The 16267-nt window shown below is 35.4% G+C and overlaps 1 protein-coding gene across 1 annotated transcript in view; it reads right to left on the bottom strand.

The window, feature by feature from the left end:
• The window catches only part of LOC105043025 (protein SHOOT GRAVITROPISM 6), a 62525-nt gene extending 54741 nt beyond the window's left edge, over positions 1–7784 (bottom strand). The window contains 11 exon segments of the mRNA XM_029263966.2: positions 760–865; positions 965–1068; positions 1727–1790; positions 1883–1961; positions 2139–2234; positions 2332–2422; positions 3564–3635; positions 7019–7150; positions 7284–7338; positions 7438–7528; positions 7626–7784. Coding sequence (XP_029119799.2) covers positions 760–865; positions 965–1068; positions 1727–1790; positions 1883–1961; positions 2139–2234; positions 2332–2422; positions 3564–3635; positions 7019–7150; positions 7284–7338; positions 7438–7528; positions 7626–7659 — 924 coding nt within the window. The 5' untranslated portion in view covers positions 7660–7784.
• Positions 7785–16267: the final 8483 nt, after the last annotated feature.

The raw sequence follows: 16267 nt of genomic DNA, 5'->3' as shown, positions 1-16267 counted from the left end.
AACATTTTCTAAATCTATAAAAAATAAATAAATATATTAAATACAATAAAACAGCAACAACAGTAATTTTTTAGGTAATTAAATATCAATACTAATGCCAGTAATAACAAATAACTAATCCTTAATCTTATCATTTATTATTTAATAATAATAATCATAGTTCTAACATAATTGAAACCCATTTCGACTTAAACATCAGTTCGAACAAGCTTCATCCACACAGGACCACATAAGAGTGGGAAACATATTTGGTTCCATGATGCGAAGTGTGTCACATATACAAAACACCCAATGCTAGTTGAGCCACACATATGGCCACACAGAGCTAAGTAAACTATGTCAAGGGACTGCGTATGCATATACGGCTGCACACTTGGCCACGTGCACTTCCATTTGAATTCAATTAAAAAAAAAATCTTAAAACTTCAAATTCTTCCATAAAACATAAAGTTTTTCCCATCTTTAGCACAAATTCCCAATTTTGAACAAGTCAAAATGCCAACTCTAAATGCTAACACATTTCTCAAATCTTTTAAGTCTTTGAATTTATTATACATAAACATCATTAAAACCCAAAAGTTTGGTAAAAACATATGGTGTCTCAAGCATATCATCTAACAGCACCTAGCACTTCAACAGAATGATTCATATTGGATTGCTAGAAATGCATACACATATCTAACTATTGTTCTAATTTATAGATTGAGCTATTACAGAAGCACCTATTACCAGCATTGAGGAAAAATATACACAGGTTACCTCAAAATCAAGCAGAGGAGGACCACTTTCTGATAGCAAGCATGCAGTAAGAAGATTGTGTAGGCTACATGAGGCTAGAAAGGCAATCTCATGATCTTTCTTATATCTAACAGACAAAAAAGAAAAAGAAAATGGCAGCCATCTTCATGCTCTATAATCATATCTGACATAAAGTCAATAAGCTATAGCAAAGCTCTATCCTCACAGGTCCAAAATTGTTGGAATAAGCCTGGGCAATGCTGCTTTCAATTGTGACCGGGTAACAAGACCAACCATTTGTCCTAATGCCTCCACAGATGAGAGCCGCACCTGTTTCAATAGATGGTGGAGCCAGAATATGAACCCGCACAATCTTAGTTAGTAACAGTCCAATCATAACAATATCACAGAATGGAAAAGTCCACCATTTTAAGAATTTGACATAAAAAGTGCTACCAGATGATTCTAGGAGCAACAAAAACAAAAAAATGATATCATAACATTCGAAAGTGCCACCATTTTAACTAATACGGCGGCATGCGCTTTCTCACTATGATTAGAACCACATAATAACATAAGAATATTATAATATTGAAAGGTCCCAATGCTAAACATTATTGAAGTGTATTAACCACTAATATGTTTGTTGCAAGCAGCAGAAGAGAAAATGTTGTTGTGTATTAACCAGTCATACACATTTTTGCAAGCAGCAGTAGATTTGGAACAAAAACAAAAACTTAATCTAAAGAGACATGTTTCTTTTTCGTTTCAGTAATGGTAGCAACAATAGGTAAACTTACTAAACAACTAAACAGAATGAGTATAATTTCCATTATTGTATATTCAGAAAAGAAATATGAAAACGCATACAAAATGAAAAATAAAGACAACTGACACATATGGGTATGGATGAATACTTACTGCATAAACATTTAGATGAGAGAAGAGAAAGTGGCATATTAAAGGTCACACCAGAACCAATTCATACCTTCAGATCACGCGAACTTGCCCAAACTCTCAACAGAAGTTCAAAGACAGAATTCATGAATGACCTGTAGTAAATAAAAATGAAATTTTCAGAGAATAACAACTGGCAAGTCCCCACGGTTTAAAAGATATAAGCAATATAGATTAGGAAACTTACATTACATCGCTATCAAGAAGTGGATCAGAGGGGAAATCCCCAATATACTGCCAAGCAGCCTGACACCAGCATTTGAAAGCTGGAAGCAAATGACATATTATTAATCAAGCACAAATAAGATCATGAAAGAAATGAGGCAAATGCTACAGCAGCAGCCTTAGCTTTCACAATTAGTAATCATGTTAAACGGCCAATTCCTGCAACCTTTTTGTGCATGTTAAAGCTCTAGGGAAGGTAAATACAAAGAAAGAAGTACCATTAGCGAAAACCGGTCGCTGGGCATCCCGTACATTTCCAAGAATCGGTAACACACGCAAAAGGACATCTTTCAGCCGTGGAGTGAACTGCAAAGCTTCAAACAAACAAAAAAGTCCCATAGACAATTTCAACTCAGAGTGTCACTTCTGGAACTGTGAGATAAACATGAAGTAGGCAAAGATATGCATAACCTTCAGCAGAAGCATAGTCCGCAAGTATCTGAACCATGGCTGGTAAAGCTGAATTAGTTCCAGACAGGTGAAGAAAAATTTCCTCCATCATCTAAGCACAAAAAATTCATTGCTTACAGACTCACATATAAGGACATATTTATCCAATACTTAAGAAAACCCATCACACCATCAATATATTATACACTCTAACAAGGAAATTAAAATGTAAAACCTGGCCTGAATCTACTAAGAAACATGTGCTGTTTGGAATTAATGAGTAAGATTCAGGCAAAAGGGATATAGCAGTTCATTATTCCCAGCTGGCACTAGGTTAAGGCTGCAGAAGAGCCCGAAGCTCAGAAGCTGGATAGAGGGTTCGGTGACACCCAAATGGCAAACACAGCAAACTCATCTAAACATTTGGTTGGGTGTACAACTTCCAGCAACCAGCACAACCTACACAAAATGGGTAACCCGACACAGACTCAGTCATTAGAGACATGCAGGGTCCGGTCAGAGTAACTCTGGTTCAAGTAAGACTATAGTCCCAGTTATGTTCAGAAATCCAGATCTTTAAATTATTTAAAAACAAATTACTTCCCTGGGCAAAGATTGAACAAGTCAGATTTGGACAAACATTAACAATAGTAAAATAATACATCTAGAAACACTGGGTGATAAAGAGGCATGTAACCATGCTTATGCAGACAAGCAAAAATATACATGTATTCATTACACATACATAAAAAACACACATACAATATACATATATACATGCAAACTAATTTACATTTATATGTATACATAATAGATGCAGAGGTATGCATAAATATACATGTGTAAAACATGAACCCACATGTTCAAGTATTTTGCCCGCAGATGTAGTACAGGAACACTCTATTGTTCTTATTAGGCCACTGAAACTACTCAACCAGCTACAGAACAGTGTGTACAATTACAAAAAAAAAAAATGGTGGTATTAAGGAAGCCTCCAAAATCCAGGTTTATCTGTCATAACAGGTATTATGTAGCAAAGCATAACTGCTGATTGTTGAAAAGGCCCTACTGCCCTACATGGCCTAACTTTGATCTTGTCTTGCAATGGAAATTAGTATAAAACTCTCCAAAATGGTGCTTAGTAATTTATGCTTAAAGGAGATAAGAAAATCACAAAGTATACATCCATGAGCTATGACAAAAGCAAAAACATATTATTTCCACAAATTCTTGTGCCCATTAGAAGAGCTTACCAGGTCAGGCACATGCGATCCTATTGAAACAAGTAGACCAGCTGCTGCCCTTTGCCAATCAGCATTAAGCTCCTAAACAATATATAATACCAACTTTAAAACTGGTGGATGATGTCCATTTTATATGCAATCCAGAAGAGGGGGAAGGTTAAAAAAAAACTCAAAATACAAAAAATATGCCTCTCTAAGCAGATTTAATTCTGCAAGAAATTATTGGCCAATATCCTTTCTATGTTCTAAGATGTTCCAATCCAAATGAATAACTTTGCAATAACTTCACTATAACTTTGTCTAAAAAGATTGATACTCATTAATCTGATTCGAGCCAGATAAGGTTTAACTTTAACATAACATTATTTTTGCAATATTGAACAGGACTTTTACTATCACAAGAATTAGTTATCGTGTACTTTAAAGAATATTTGATCTTTTCAGCTCTTGTTCATTATATTGTGTCAAGAAGATGACAAAACACTGAAATTCAAGGATACTTTCAAAAAACAACACAATTTTATTTTGTATGATACAAGTTCAGTGAAGCAGGTGAATGTCAAATCTATATAATAGCTTTGTGGTAAGGAATCAAGTACCAACTCACGGAGCAAAAGGATGCACATTCTAGAAAGTGTTGCACAAGTAGAGGAAGTGAATGCCCTTGCAGACATACTTCATTTGTTCAATTTTGAACTGCTGGCGCATGACAGTACGCTTTGTGTCAGCTGTGTACAAGCATGGCACGGTGGTGTGTACTGGTGTGCGATGCCTATTGGTCTATGGCGGTTTATAAAAGCCTGCTTTGTATTTTTGGGCCACTTGAGCTTATTTTAGCCTCCCCTCACATGTAAGATCTCTCTTTAAAGGCTTTGATGACCCAATCTTAGGATCAGACACACGGATGATGTGAACTAATCATTTTATTTTAGATCAAGGGGTAAGAATAGTCCTTATATCCATGAAGAAGAAAATCAAACTGTATCCTTTATTATGTATGTGTTGTTGATGGGATTATAAATGTCAAACAGTAAATGTGTTTATAACAACTTAAAAATGCAATAAGGCCTTGCATGAATTAATGCATCCACTTGCACCAGCAGATAAATTTTCCATATGTGTTGTTATCAACACAGTACACCGATCGTGCACCAATCAGTATCCTGTATTAATCAAATTTTTAATGTTTCCTTCAAAGGGACTAAAAAAGGAATGTAAGACTGAACAGTAATGGAATAAACATATATTAAGATCAAGAAGAAGAATTATATTATAGAGTTCGTATGCATGGTATAGTTGTTTGAACATATTATTATCTTGCAATATTTCATCGCATATTTATTAAATGATCTATAGGTGCCCTTTACCTAGTTTGTAACTGCCCATTAGTATTCGTTATTCTTTTTATATGCCCCCCTGTACATAGCAATATTTTAGTTGGTAGTTTGTGCACCTATTTGCTTTTAATACCTAAATGGGAGTACATTGTATGAAATATCTCAGATATCAAAAGAGGCACAAATGATTTTTTTTTTTTTTTATTACCATCAAAAATTATAAGGTAGTACCAGCAGGAAATTCTGATTGTTTAATGTTAATCTGCATGGTATATGCTATATTTATGCATATACAGAAAGTCATGTTTGAGATTTTACAGTTTAGTTTATGGTAGCATGAATTTTCGGTGTATTTTAATTTATAATGCCTGAATGTATATTCTAATGTTAATTTCTATGTTAGATCGCTTTAAATTATGCAATACACATGTTGAAAGCTACCAGAGGCACACATTTGATTATTGATAATGCTTGCATCTAATAGATCATTTGGCGTTGATGTTCAACTGCATTAAACAACTCGCAACACACTAAGAAAAATTAAGCTAGAACTAAGTTGGCCAAAAATTTGTTATAAAAAGAGACCCTGAGATAGCATAATCATGTGTGCAAATCCATGCTTATCCATTAAATGTCACCATGCTTGCAAATCCATGCCATTGTTGATCAGATGGTGCAGATCTGATCCAAATGATCGGACACACAATAGTTAGGGATTATTTCAGATCTTAAAACACAATTATGCTCCCCAAGGCAATCATTTTTAGTTTTTTACAAACTGGCAAAAAATCCCCAAGCCCAAAGAATAAAGATGGCAAGAAGATACGAAAAGATGGAAGAAGGGAATTTACTTTATTCATTCATGATTCACCATGAAAACAGATTTAAATTCTCTCCTCCTTCCATTTAATATAGGCATAACATTTTACTCAATTAACTATGGCAACTCTACACCTTATTCTCTTGGGAGAAACAAAGAAAAACAAGTAACAATAATTTTTTTAAGCATTTTAAACAAGTTTGTATCTCCATGAAATCCAACATAGAAAGACCACCAAAATCATTTCAAAAAAAAAAAAAAATCATCATGACTCAAAACCTTTGTTAATCCAACCTGGACCTGGTATAGGGCTTAAGGGCATTAATCTTGCTCAAAATAGGATTAAAGCATTCGCTATAAAAATAGCCCCAAAATTTAGTACAAAAAAAATCACATAGAAAACTTCTCCAAGAAAAAACTAAATATGAGACAACAAAGACTCAACAGAATAGCAAATTAGCTGATAAACAGACCCCCAGAAAATAATAATAATAATAATAACGATGATGAAATCTATTCCTAATTTCAACCTAAACTACATCATCAATATGAGCATAGCAAGCAACAGTTTAATTCTCAAATTTTCCAAGCAGAGAGCTCTGCCCAAGAAATCCATGTCACATGAGAAGGCAATGCCTCAGAGTTTACATCCAAAGATGAGAGAGGGCATAAGCAAACTGAAAGGGATAAATTTCAAAGAATGTACTACATATTATGGAGTTCGCTACAGACATGAAAAAGAGTTGTTTGCACAAGTCCTAAAAGATCCACCAATGATTTTTGAGGTGAAATAGAAACGGTCAAGTCCAGATTTGCCACTGTTCTTCGCATTCCAACAACTTTAAGGGTTAGCAAAAGGTTAATTATGATTCATTCTTCGTTAAAGAATACATTTGAGTAGGTTATATTCTGTGACATACAATACGGAAGAATGAGTATGAGAATATGCTTTCTGCAAGGCTTATGAATTGAGCTATGAAGCAAAGTATTTGCCACGACAAATTATTCCACCTTTGTTATTTTATAAAGCTTTTTGTATGCCTTGAGGGTTTTATCCTCCTAATTCAGATACAACTTTCTCCTGTTGTTTACCCTTCATATGATAACGTTACCAAACAAAGAAATAAGTAAATATGAGTTGAAGCATAATCCTAGGGTATCAGATAAAAAAGTTGAGCATTGATCAAGAAAAAATAACTAAAGCTCCATGATAAATCCCTCCATATAAAATTAGGCAAGAAGTCAATTCAATCAAATTGAAGCAAAATTTCCCCTCATGGTTTAAGTGTCCATGGAGACGATCATACCTTTGAGGTGATCATCTCTGCTGTCGCTAACTTTGCAAGCTTAGCCATGTATGCCGGGTCCACATCTTTGCGGTCCATTGCTCGCACCGCACACGCCATAACAAGAAACACCCCCGCCATGTTACCAAAACGCTTCAACCAGTAAACCCACCCAATTCAAGAAACATGAGAGAACTTCAAAATATAAAGAGTGGAAAAAGCAAAAAAAGAAAAGAAACGTTATTTTCAACCCGAAGCAAAAGAAAGCGATGAAAGAATCATATACCCGACGCCCCCCTCGGGAGATAGCAGAGCAGCAATCAAGAACCATAAGAGGGTTCCTACATCACCCCGTCCCACCAAATCAATCAGAAAGAACAAGAAAAGAAGCAATATTAGAAAAAAAAAAATGGGGGAAAAGAGGTATAAGAGATGATCACAGTGGGGCGATCTCCTTGAGAGCGGCCAAGGAGGCCTCCCTGACGACGGGGGACTCGTCCACCAGCGACGCTACCAGTACCTGTACAGCCTCTGGAGTAGGAAAAAGAGACGAAAACAAGAAAGATTAGATGCGAGGGAAGAGAAAAAGGAGAAATGGCAGTGGGGATTCGGCCGTGGCGGAGGTCACCTTGGGCGGGGAGAGAGGCGTAGGACGACGCCATTGGAGGAGGGGGTGGGAGAGAGAGAGAGGTGGTGGGCAGAGGGAACGGGAGGCAAGAAAAGAAGACGAAGGGAAAAAGAAAGAAAGAAATAGAAGGCGGTGACCGCACAGCACGAGCGAAGGTCCGGAGATGAGAGCACAACACGCTGTCGTCGCTGTGGGGCGTTTCTACGCCTCTAGCGAGCGAAAAATTACACCCTGCACTTCGTGCACCACCTCGCCGTGCACCCCATCAATCATAACCGTTTGTTTCTACAGCTACGCATCACGATGCACGCATTATACATAAGGCCCACGAGCGAGCGGCATGAGGTGTGGTGGGTGCACCGTGCCGTGAAAGTTAACATTACTGGAAAAAAATATATATATATATATATATTTTTTTTTTTTTTATATATATATATATATCTAAAACATGATACAGCGGTGGCAATGGAATGGCAGGTTTTAAAATTAAATTATCACATGTATGGAATTATGGCTGGGAATCGCGAAGGTGCGGGTAGGGAGTTCGAGTGGGTCTACCTACAGGCTACAGCTCAACCTGACCAGATTCAATTAGCTTGTTTGATCGGACTGGAGTTTGTGTGTAGAATGGACATGAATGATCCATGATGTGACGTAATTTGTACTATGTGGATCCTCCATGAAAAAGGCCTATCATAATGATCAAACAATTGCGGTGCAGCCATTTCAAATAAGACGTGATGAGGACAACTATGGGATTAGAGGTGATAGGGACGGCCATTTTGTTTTGTAACCAATTGCGTTGCCGGAAATGCCTGTAGCCTTCAAATATGGTAACAAAAAATATAAAAGTTGAGCTATCTTTTAGTAAAAATTACATGCAGATACATTTACTACTATTGCTATTTAATTTTTAAAATTATTATTTTTTATTTTAAAATATGTAAGTAAAAAATTTTATTTTAATTTGTTAATTGGAAACCCTTAATTTTTTGCTGTTATCATTTGTATCGTATCTGCCATCTATTAGATGTGCGTTCTATAAGTCAATTAACCGATATATGTAATCATTTTAAGGACATAATTTGTACTTTGACTTATTAATGAAATAAAATTTGAATTATTTATTCATTCATATTGTGTAATATGTCTATGAATCGTTCGTTGAATTAACAAGATGATGATACATATTCTCAAAAATTGAGAATTTGAGCCATATATCATTGGTAGTTAATTCATAAACTGCTCCCAACCATAGGATCATCACGGAGACGATGATCGATCCAGATAGGTTGGTGCACGGATCGCTTTCTTATAGATAGATGAGTCTTGAATATACAATGTGGGGATACTGAGTGAGAGTACAGATATTTGTTATAGAACAAAGATGCTGAGCGTGACCAACATGAGTAGTCAGTTAAATATCTACCACCTTCTTATCGTACATACTCGATGCTGCAGTAGTGTGAATAATTCTTTGACCTGCGATATCTCGGCTATTCACAATAAGGTTGCTGGAGTTTGACTACGCTATAACTCGATCTCTTAGTCATATGAAGCTTTGAGGTATATGTTAGCTGCAGTAGATTCATTTAGGAATGGGATGTGTATCTATATGAGATCTATTGACCCTGTTAGTTAGGGAGAAGTCCTATGAGAATCATGAAATAAAGTTCGAAAGTCCATGGCCATGGTAAGTGTAAATGATGGAAATGAGTTTCTATGAAGATGCACTAAGATTAATTGAATTTTACATATGACAAGATCAGGTTGATGAGTTATCCATAACCTTAGTCTTGTCGGAACTCATGATAGAAGAATCGGACCACACGACAACTGTATCTAGAGATTCATCTATTCAGTTTTGCTCAATTGCCACTACATACTTTTAGGTGTCACTGATAGATCGTAGAATCGATTGAGAATTATTTTGATGATCAATAATTCTTGAGTTGGTTGAATTGAAAGGGATTCCAATCCATTGAAAGGAGTTTCAATGATATTATTGATAGAGATCACAATATATCTTACTACCAGATATAATTGAACCTATGGGATCATAAAACAAGAGAATTAATCTAGGATCATATAATTGGGCTCATATAGTTCCAACTGGTTTAGATTTAAGAAATATTATTGGATTTAGGAAAACCATGCTAGCACATTGTAAATCCAAAATCTTCTTTAGACTTGAATCCCTATGAGATGAAGATTGGATCAAGTTAATTGCAAGTATTATGGGTAGCCAAGAGTTGATTTTCTATCATTAATTGAATTGAAAAAAATTAGATTTAAACCCAATTGGATTGGATCCAATTGGTGCCCCCTAACCTATTACGACTAGGAAAGGGAGAGAAAGATAGGGCGCACACCGTTAGAAATTATGTCTTAAAGCTAATCATTTGACGATTGTGCTAATTATAAATGTATATGAATTGATAAATAATAAAAGTTATTTATACTTTTTATCACAAGGATACATCTTCTAACAAACTCCTATGTTATGATGAAGTTCTTAGGACTATTTTGATTGATAAAGGAGGATTTATCGCGTAGTCCTTAAATTGGTTCGTGACCAAACGATACGCTGTTACTAGGATGATAGCGATATCAAGTGCAGGTCGTTGTGTGCCATATGCGTTGGTTGTCATCGTAACCAAATGGTATGGAGACACTGATATGACATGCAGGTGAGATACAGAAGTACATCATCACTGAACGTGACCAACTGTGGAGCACTCTGCTGTCAAGGATAGCTCGCGAAGGGTATGGGTATAAGTGTCCCTTTGATCTGAGATCATCACGGTGACTTGCATGCAACTCACTGTACTTTGATGTCGGACTAATGAGTTTTTAATTCAGTGATGAAAAATTTTTGGATACAGTCAAGTATTGTCAAGTCGGTTCGTAAGTCAAGATGGGATTGACCCCTCCGAATTAGTAGGAGATATGCATTAGTGTATTTCAATTTAGCAAAATCTGGGCCTGAATAATCCATGTGATAGATTTGAAAATGATTGAAATACAATGTGGATGACTTATTTAGAATGACAGTTAAATCTTAGGTCGTCCTCAAGCATTAGGATCAAATAGATGAATTATACGGTAACCATACGTCAATAGATTCTTGAATGTTGCTTCGCCATCATTCGACCTATCCGGATGTCGGGTCATCATTGCTAGATGGTTATATCGATTGATTCAGAAAGGTTTTCTGTGCTACTGACTTAGGTTTGAACCTATGAGGTCACACTCAAAAGAAGTTTCTGACTGATCATGTAGCTGATCAATGATTGAAAATCATTCAAGACTTAATCGTCAATTCGATTGATGATTAACCTTATGCAAAAATTATAATAAATTAATTCACTAAGTGTTAGTGAATTAATAGAGAATTAATTAGCAATTAGATTACTGATTAGCTCAATTTGATTGAGCAAAAAGATTAAATAAAATCTAATTAAATTAGATTTAATTAGGTTTGATCCGATTAGGTTATGAGATGATATAATCGCTAAGGAAAATTATCTCTGATTTGTTCAGGATTTTGATTCAATCAATTTCTAATTTGATTATGATTTGATTAAGAATATATGAATCTAATTAGATTAGATTTATATTTTATTTGGGCTAAACAGATGTGATTTGGTTTGGATTCAGATAAGAAAATTAAGAGTCCTTATTGGAATAGGACTCTTCTCTCTACGTCAATCCAGATTGTACGTTATATATCTCCACACACAAAATATTTTGTGTGAGATTTTTTTACACCAAACAGTTCTTTCCCTTATCTATCTCATGTCCAAATTTAATTTAGTTTTGATAAAAGAAAATTTGAAATTGGATTTTAAAATATTTCTTATCAGAAGAATCTGTTCTCATCCAGATCAATCTTTCCATGTTAATAAATTTCTTTCTCCTTATATGTGCGACATTTTGAGGAGATTTTCATGGGAGATCAGTTGGAGACTGATTTACTATAAAAAAATATAAGAAGGGATGTCCCATATTTTTTTGATGTATTTTGGGATATAGAATTATGAAGGGAGGCAGAATCCTGTAAGAGTCCAGGATCACTAGGACTCTTCACCCCACCTCTTTACATGCCTATAAAAGAAGCTTTTGTGTTTTATTTTATATGTCAAGATACATAAGAGATCTCTTCATGTGGTAGAAGTTTGGGCATAGTTCATGGCATGAAAAATAGAGAGGAGGGTCCTCTCTCTTGGGGTGTGCGCAAAAATCTGAATTTCAGATTTTTGATTTTAAGGGTTTGGGAGGAGGAAATAAATTAGAAGAAAATTATTTTCTTCTCTATCTTTCTTTCACCTTTTATCTTCTCTAGAGATCTATTTCAACCTCTAAAAAGATTTTAAAGATTTTAAAAAAAATTCAGATCAGCTAAGAAGAAGATTTTCGTACGAGCTAGCACTTCCGAGAAGACTGATCAGATCGGGATTCGAATGAATTTTTCGTAGAGGCCAGACGCATGTGCGACTATGAGCAACCAACAAAGATCTTCTTTACTATATCTCTCAGTAGTAGAGATCATCGATCCGTGATCACATATGGAGTTCTGAACTCATATTAGAAGTAGATGTGATCTACGCTCATATGCATGCATGCTGATTTTATCTTCAGATTATTTCAGATTTTATATGCAATATAATATGTCATAGATTCTAGAGTAGGCCGATTTGATGATTAAATCATATACATGTTAAATTAATTTGATTAATCTAATTATTTTTCATTATAATTTTTTGAAAAAATTTCGAAATACATGCATGAAATCACCTACGCATCCCAACAGCACACCCCATCTAATTTTGGTGTCAAAGAGAGCAAGTGGAGGTGCCCCAAGAGTCCTAATTAAAGTTAGTTTTGGATTTCTTATGAGATAAAGATCTGATTTGATAGAATTTCTTAACAAATAGGACTTCATTTTAGCCATAAAAAGGGCTTGAGATGAGATCTCTAAAGCCTAAGAAATCAAAGCAAGTTAGCTCCAAGTCTTCACACCTCCCCCTCTTTCTCTTGAGCTCTCCACACCCTCGCCCTCTCCTCTCTTCCTCATGCCCAAAAGTTGGACATCCTTGATTTCCACACCCAAGGATTGGGCACCTTCTTCCTTCTACGTGCAAGGCAGATTGCTGATTTGAGAGGAGTTCTCTCATCACCTTCTTCCTCCTTTAAAGATTGTTTGCTGGTTTCTTAGTAAAGAAATAAGAGAAAAGCTTTCTTAGATCTGTCTCATGGATGTCTGTAGAGGTCGGATACTTATGCAACTCAAAAAGAATCGAAAAGATATCTATGATCATCAATTGCGGTGAATAACTATCTGCACAAAGGTGAAGATGAGATCTTCATGGTTTTTACTTTAATAAAAATTTATTTGCTGCATATAGATCTTAAGAATATGATAGAGATGATCTCATGAGATGAGATCTAGAAAATACATATTAAATTAAATTATTTTTACTGTCTATACAAAATTTTTATTATTCTAGCATGCATGCTGTCCTAGATTTTTCTTCAACTGGTATCAGAGTGTAGGTTGCATGATCATATTTTTAGATCTAAAATTCAGATGAGATCTAAATTATTTTACTTATGATTAGATCTCTACTTCAGCTTGGATCTAAAAATTCATGTTTATCAATTATATATAAAATTTAGATAAAATCTGAATTTTTTATTTTCAAATAAGTATGATTGTTAGATTAGATCTATTTTTTTTTATTTGAATCTGATTTTTTAGTTATGATATGAAATTTAGATGAGATCTAAAATATTAGATCAAAAATTTTAATGAAAAATTAAAAAATATAATTAATAAATATAGGATTAATCAAAGTTCATCCTGACATAAGGTTGCCCTGACATAACTGATGTTATATTAAAAAGTTGTTCTAAGATGATAAGAGATGAAACCCTAAGTCAAACTTCTAAAATTTAGATTTGATTTAAAATTTTAGATTAGAGATCTAATTGATAAGTAATCGAGTTAGTCCAAGTTCATCCTGAAATAAGGTTGTCCTAGCATAAAGTTGATTATATTGAAAGGTTATCCTAAGATAATAAGTAATCAAACTTTTTAATCGTAAGTCATCTTTGGAGAAAAGAAAAGATTTAATTAGATTATGAGATAATCGTGATATGGTTTATTGATACATATGGTGATCAAATCGAGTTACTATGATCCTTGGTGTAGGGTTGTATCATAAATTCACTTAGATAGTTGCAATAGGTCAATTAGTGGTGAGGAACCAAAAGCCATAGCCAATTTGGATGAGGTTGATCTATTGGTGTCTAAGGCAAGTGCTTTGAAAGATGATTATTTAATTAGGACCGTTGCACCAGTAATGGAGAGCCTCCCACCGATCTTCACTTATCTGGTCAATTTGATTGACTAAATCTGATTTAGGGTGCTTAGTGTTGAGTTTACCATAATTGCATTGCACCATGAGTCTAGTCATGATGAGGTAAGATGCGATCTCGCTAACAGATTCAATCTAATTGTGGATTTATATGTGATGTAAATAAATAATTAAATTCAAAAAAGATCTAAATTAAATCTTCTCACAAAATATTAAATCGAGTAGTCTTCCACCATTGTAGATATATGGGCTCTTCTAAATGTTGACTGTTTTTGACTGGATACACTGATTCAGTTGTATCAAGAAAGATGCAACCACTTTATTAGCATGAGATATTGCAAGGTGGAGATGGGGTTGAAGAAAAAATTCCTTTTTTCTTTGTAGATCTTTCAGATTTCATCAAATTGAGACAGAATAATTTAAAAAAAATATCCTACATTTATTTCAGATTTAAGTCTCTAGATCTAATCTTCATATCTGATATTAAGTCTAAAATAAATCTAAAAGGGATGAGAAAACAAGTAATACCTCAAAGATAATCTGATTACCTGTAGATGATCTCTGCACAGTCCAAGTTCTGATGTAGCCATACAAGCTCCTGGCCTCTACCGGTATCCACTCGGGCAGGACCTAGAATGTCTTCTCCTTGCGAATCTACACTCAAAAATCAGATCTCTATCTGATCTGGAAGTACTTCAGAACTCCTTCTGAAGTTGGAGCAGCAGCCTGTCGAAGATGTCCTGCAGCCTTCTGTTCCAGCGTCACCACGCCTTGGACCTTTGCCAGATGGACGTCCAACTCCTTAGACGTGAAGAGGGGAGAGAGGAGAGCAGGAAGGATGTGGAGAAGAGGAGAGGATTCTCATTTTGGCTGGGTATTGAGCAGAAACTTTCAAACCCTAGGCGCAGACAGGGATTTTATAGACCCTGGATGCTGCGCAGTGCCACATCATTCGATCAATCAAAAAATTTTAATTAATTTTGAAAAAATTTGATTAGTGGAGTGATGTCATCTGATCCATCAGATAAAAACCCCACCTTATCTCCAAAAGTTGACACCAACATTGGATAACACAAGCAAGGTGGCGCCAAAGAGTCCATGTTAATCAGGACTCTTTCATCCTTATCCATTTGGGGCGCCCACTTTAATCCAGTTGGGCTCACACCATAATCTGATTATGACACTCAATTTGATATGGTTTAGGTATGGGACACTCCACAAAAATCTTCCAATGAGCTCTCTTCAGTTTAAGACCCATATGTCAATATTTGACAATGTCCTAAAATTAAATTGGCAGGTGACAGGAATTAGTAGGTGCTTGTCTTAAATTCATCTCATGAATTAAGATAACCTTTTTGAACTGGACAAGCTTCATTTAGACTGAAAAAAATCTTCTCAAGGTTCTCTGGATGAGTCAAATCATATTTGGCTCAGTAGAGACAGAAAAGATTACATGAGGAGAAAGTTAGGCTCAATCGTGTGCTAGCATGATTTCTTTGAACCTAATTGGATCTTATCCAAATCAATTGGGTTAGCCCAATTGATAACATCCAGACCTAACCCTTGTTTGTGTGATCTAGTTAGGTTCAATTCCATATGGTAATGAGACATGTCGTGATCTCATCATCGACATCATCGAAACTTCTTTCGATGGACCAGAACTCTTCTGATTCAGACAATTAGAATGATCGATCATCAATATCATTCTAATTGCTCCCAAAATTCATCAGTGATATCTAGCAGTATGTGGTGGTAATCCATCAGAATTGAAGACGAATCTCTCAGTGCAGCTACCTGTGTGATTGAGTTCCTCTATCATGAGTCTCGACTGAATTAGGTTAAGGTGAACTCGTTAAACCCAATATCAGTCATATGAATCAATCGATCGATCCGAGTTCGATGTGAAACCCCTATGGAAAACTCTTTTTTATTATTTTATTCTGCCATGGCCATGGGCTAAAGGACTCAATCTTTCGATCATCATAGGACTACTCCTCTCATCTATCGAGGTTGATAGATCCCATCTTGGTATGATCTAGTTCTTACATTGAATATGCTACAGCAATATACACCTCAAATTTCGAATGGCTAGGAGATCGAGTTATGGTATAGTCAAACTATAACACACTCAAGGTGAACTGTCGATGCACCTCAGGTCAAAAATAGACACACAACTGCAGATCGAGCTAGTCATCGACGAGAAGATAGACTTCCTTATGACTGCTCGATATGGTCACACTCAGTACTCTCGTTCTCAAAAAT

Source organism: Elaeis guineensis, chromosome 4 (assembly GCF_000442705.2).
Source record: "Elaeis guineensis isolate ETL-2024a chromosome 4, EG11, whole genome shotgun sequence".
Taxonomy (NCBI): Eukaryota; Viridiplantae; Streptophyta; class Magnoliopsida; order Arecales; family Arecaceae; genus Elaeis; species Elaeis guineensis.
The sequence above is the reverse complement of the archived record's forward strand: the minus strand, read 5'-3'. Positions and strand labels throughout refer to the sequence as shown.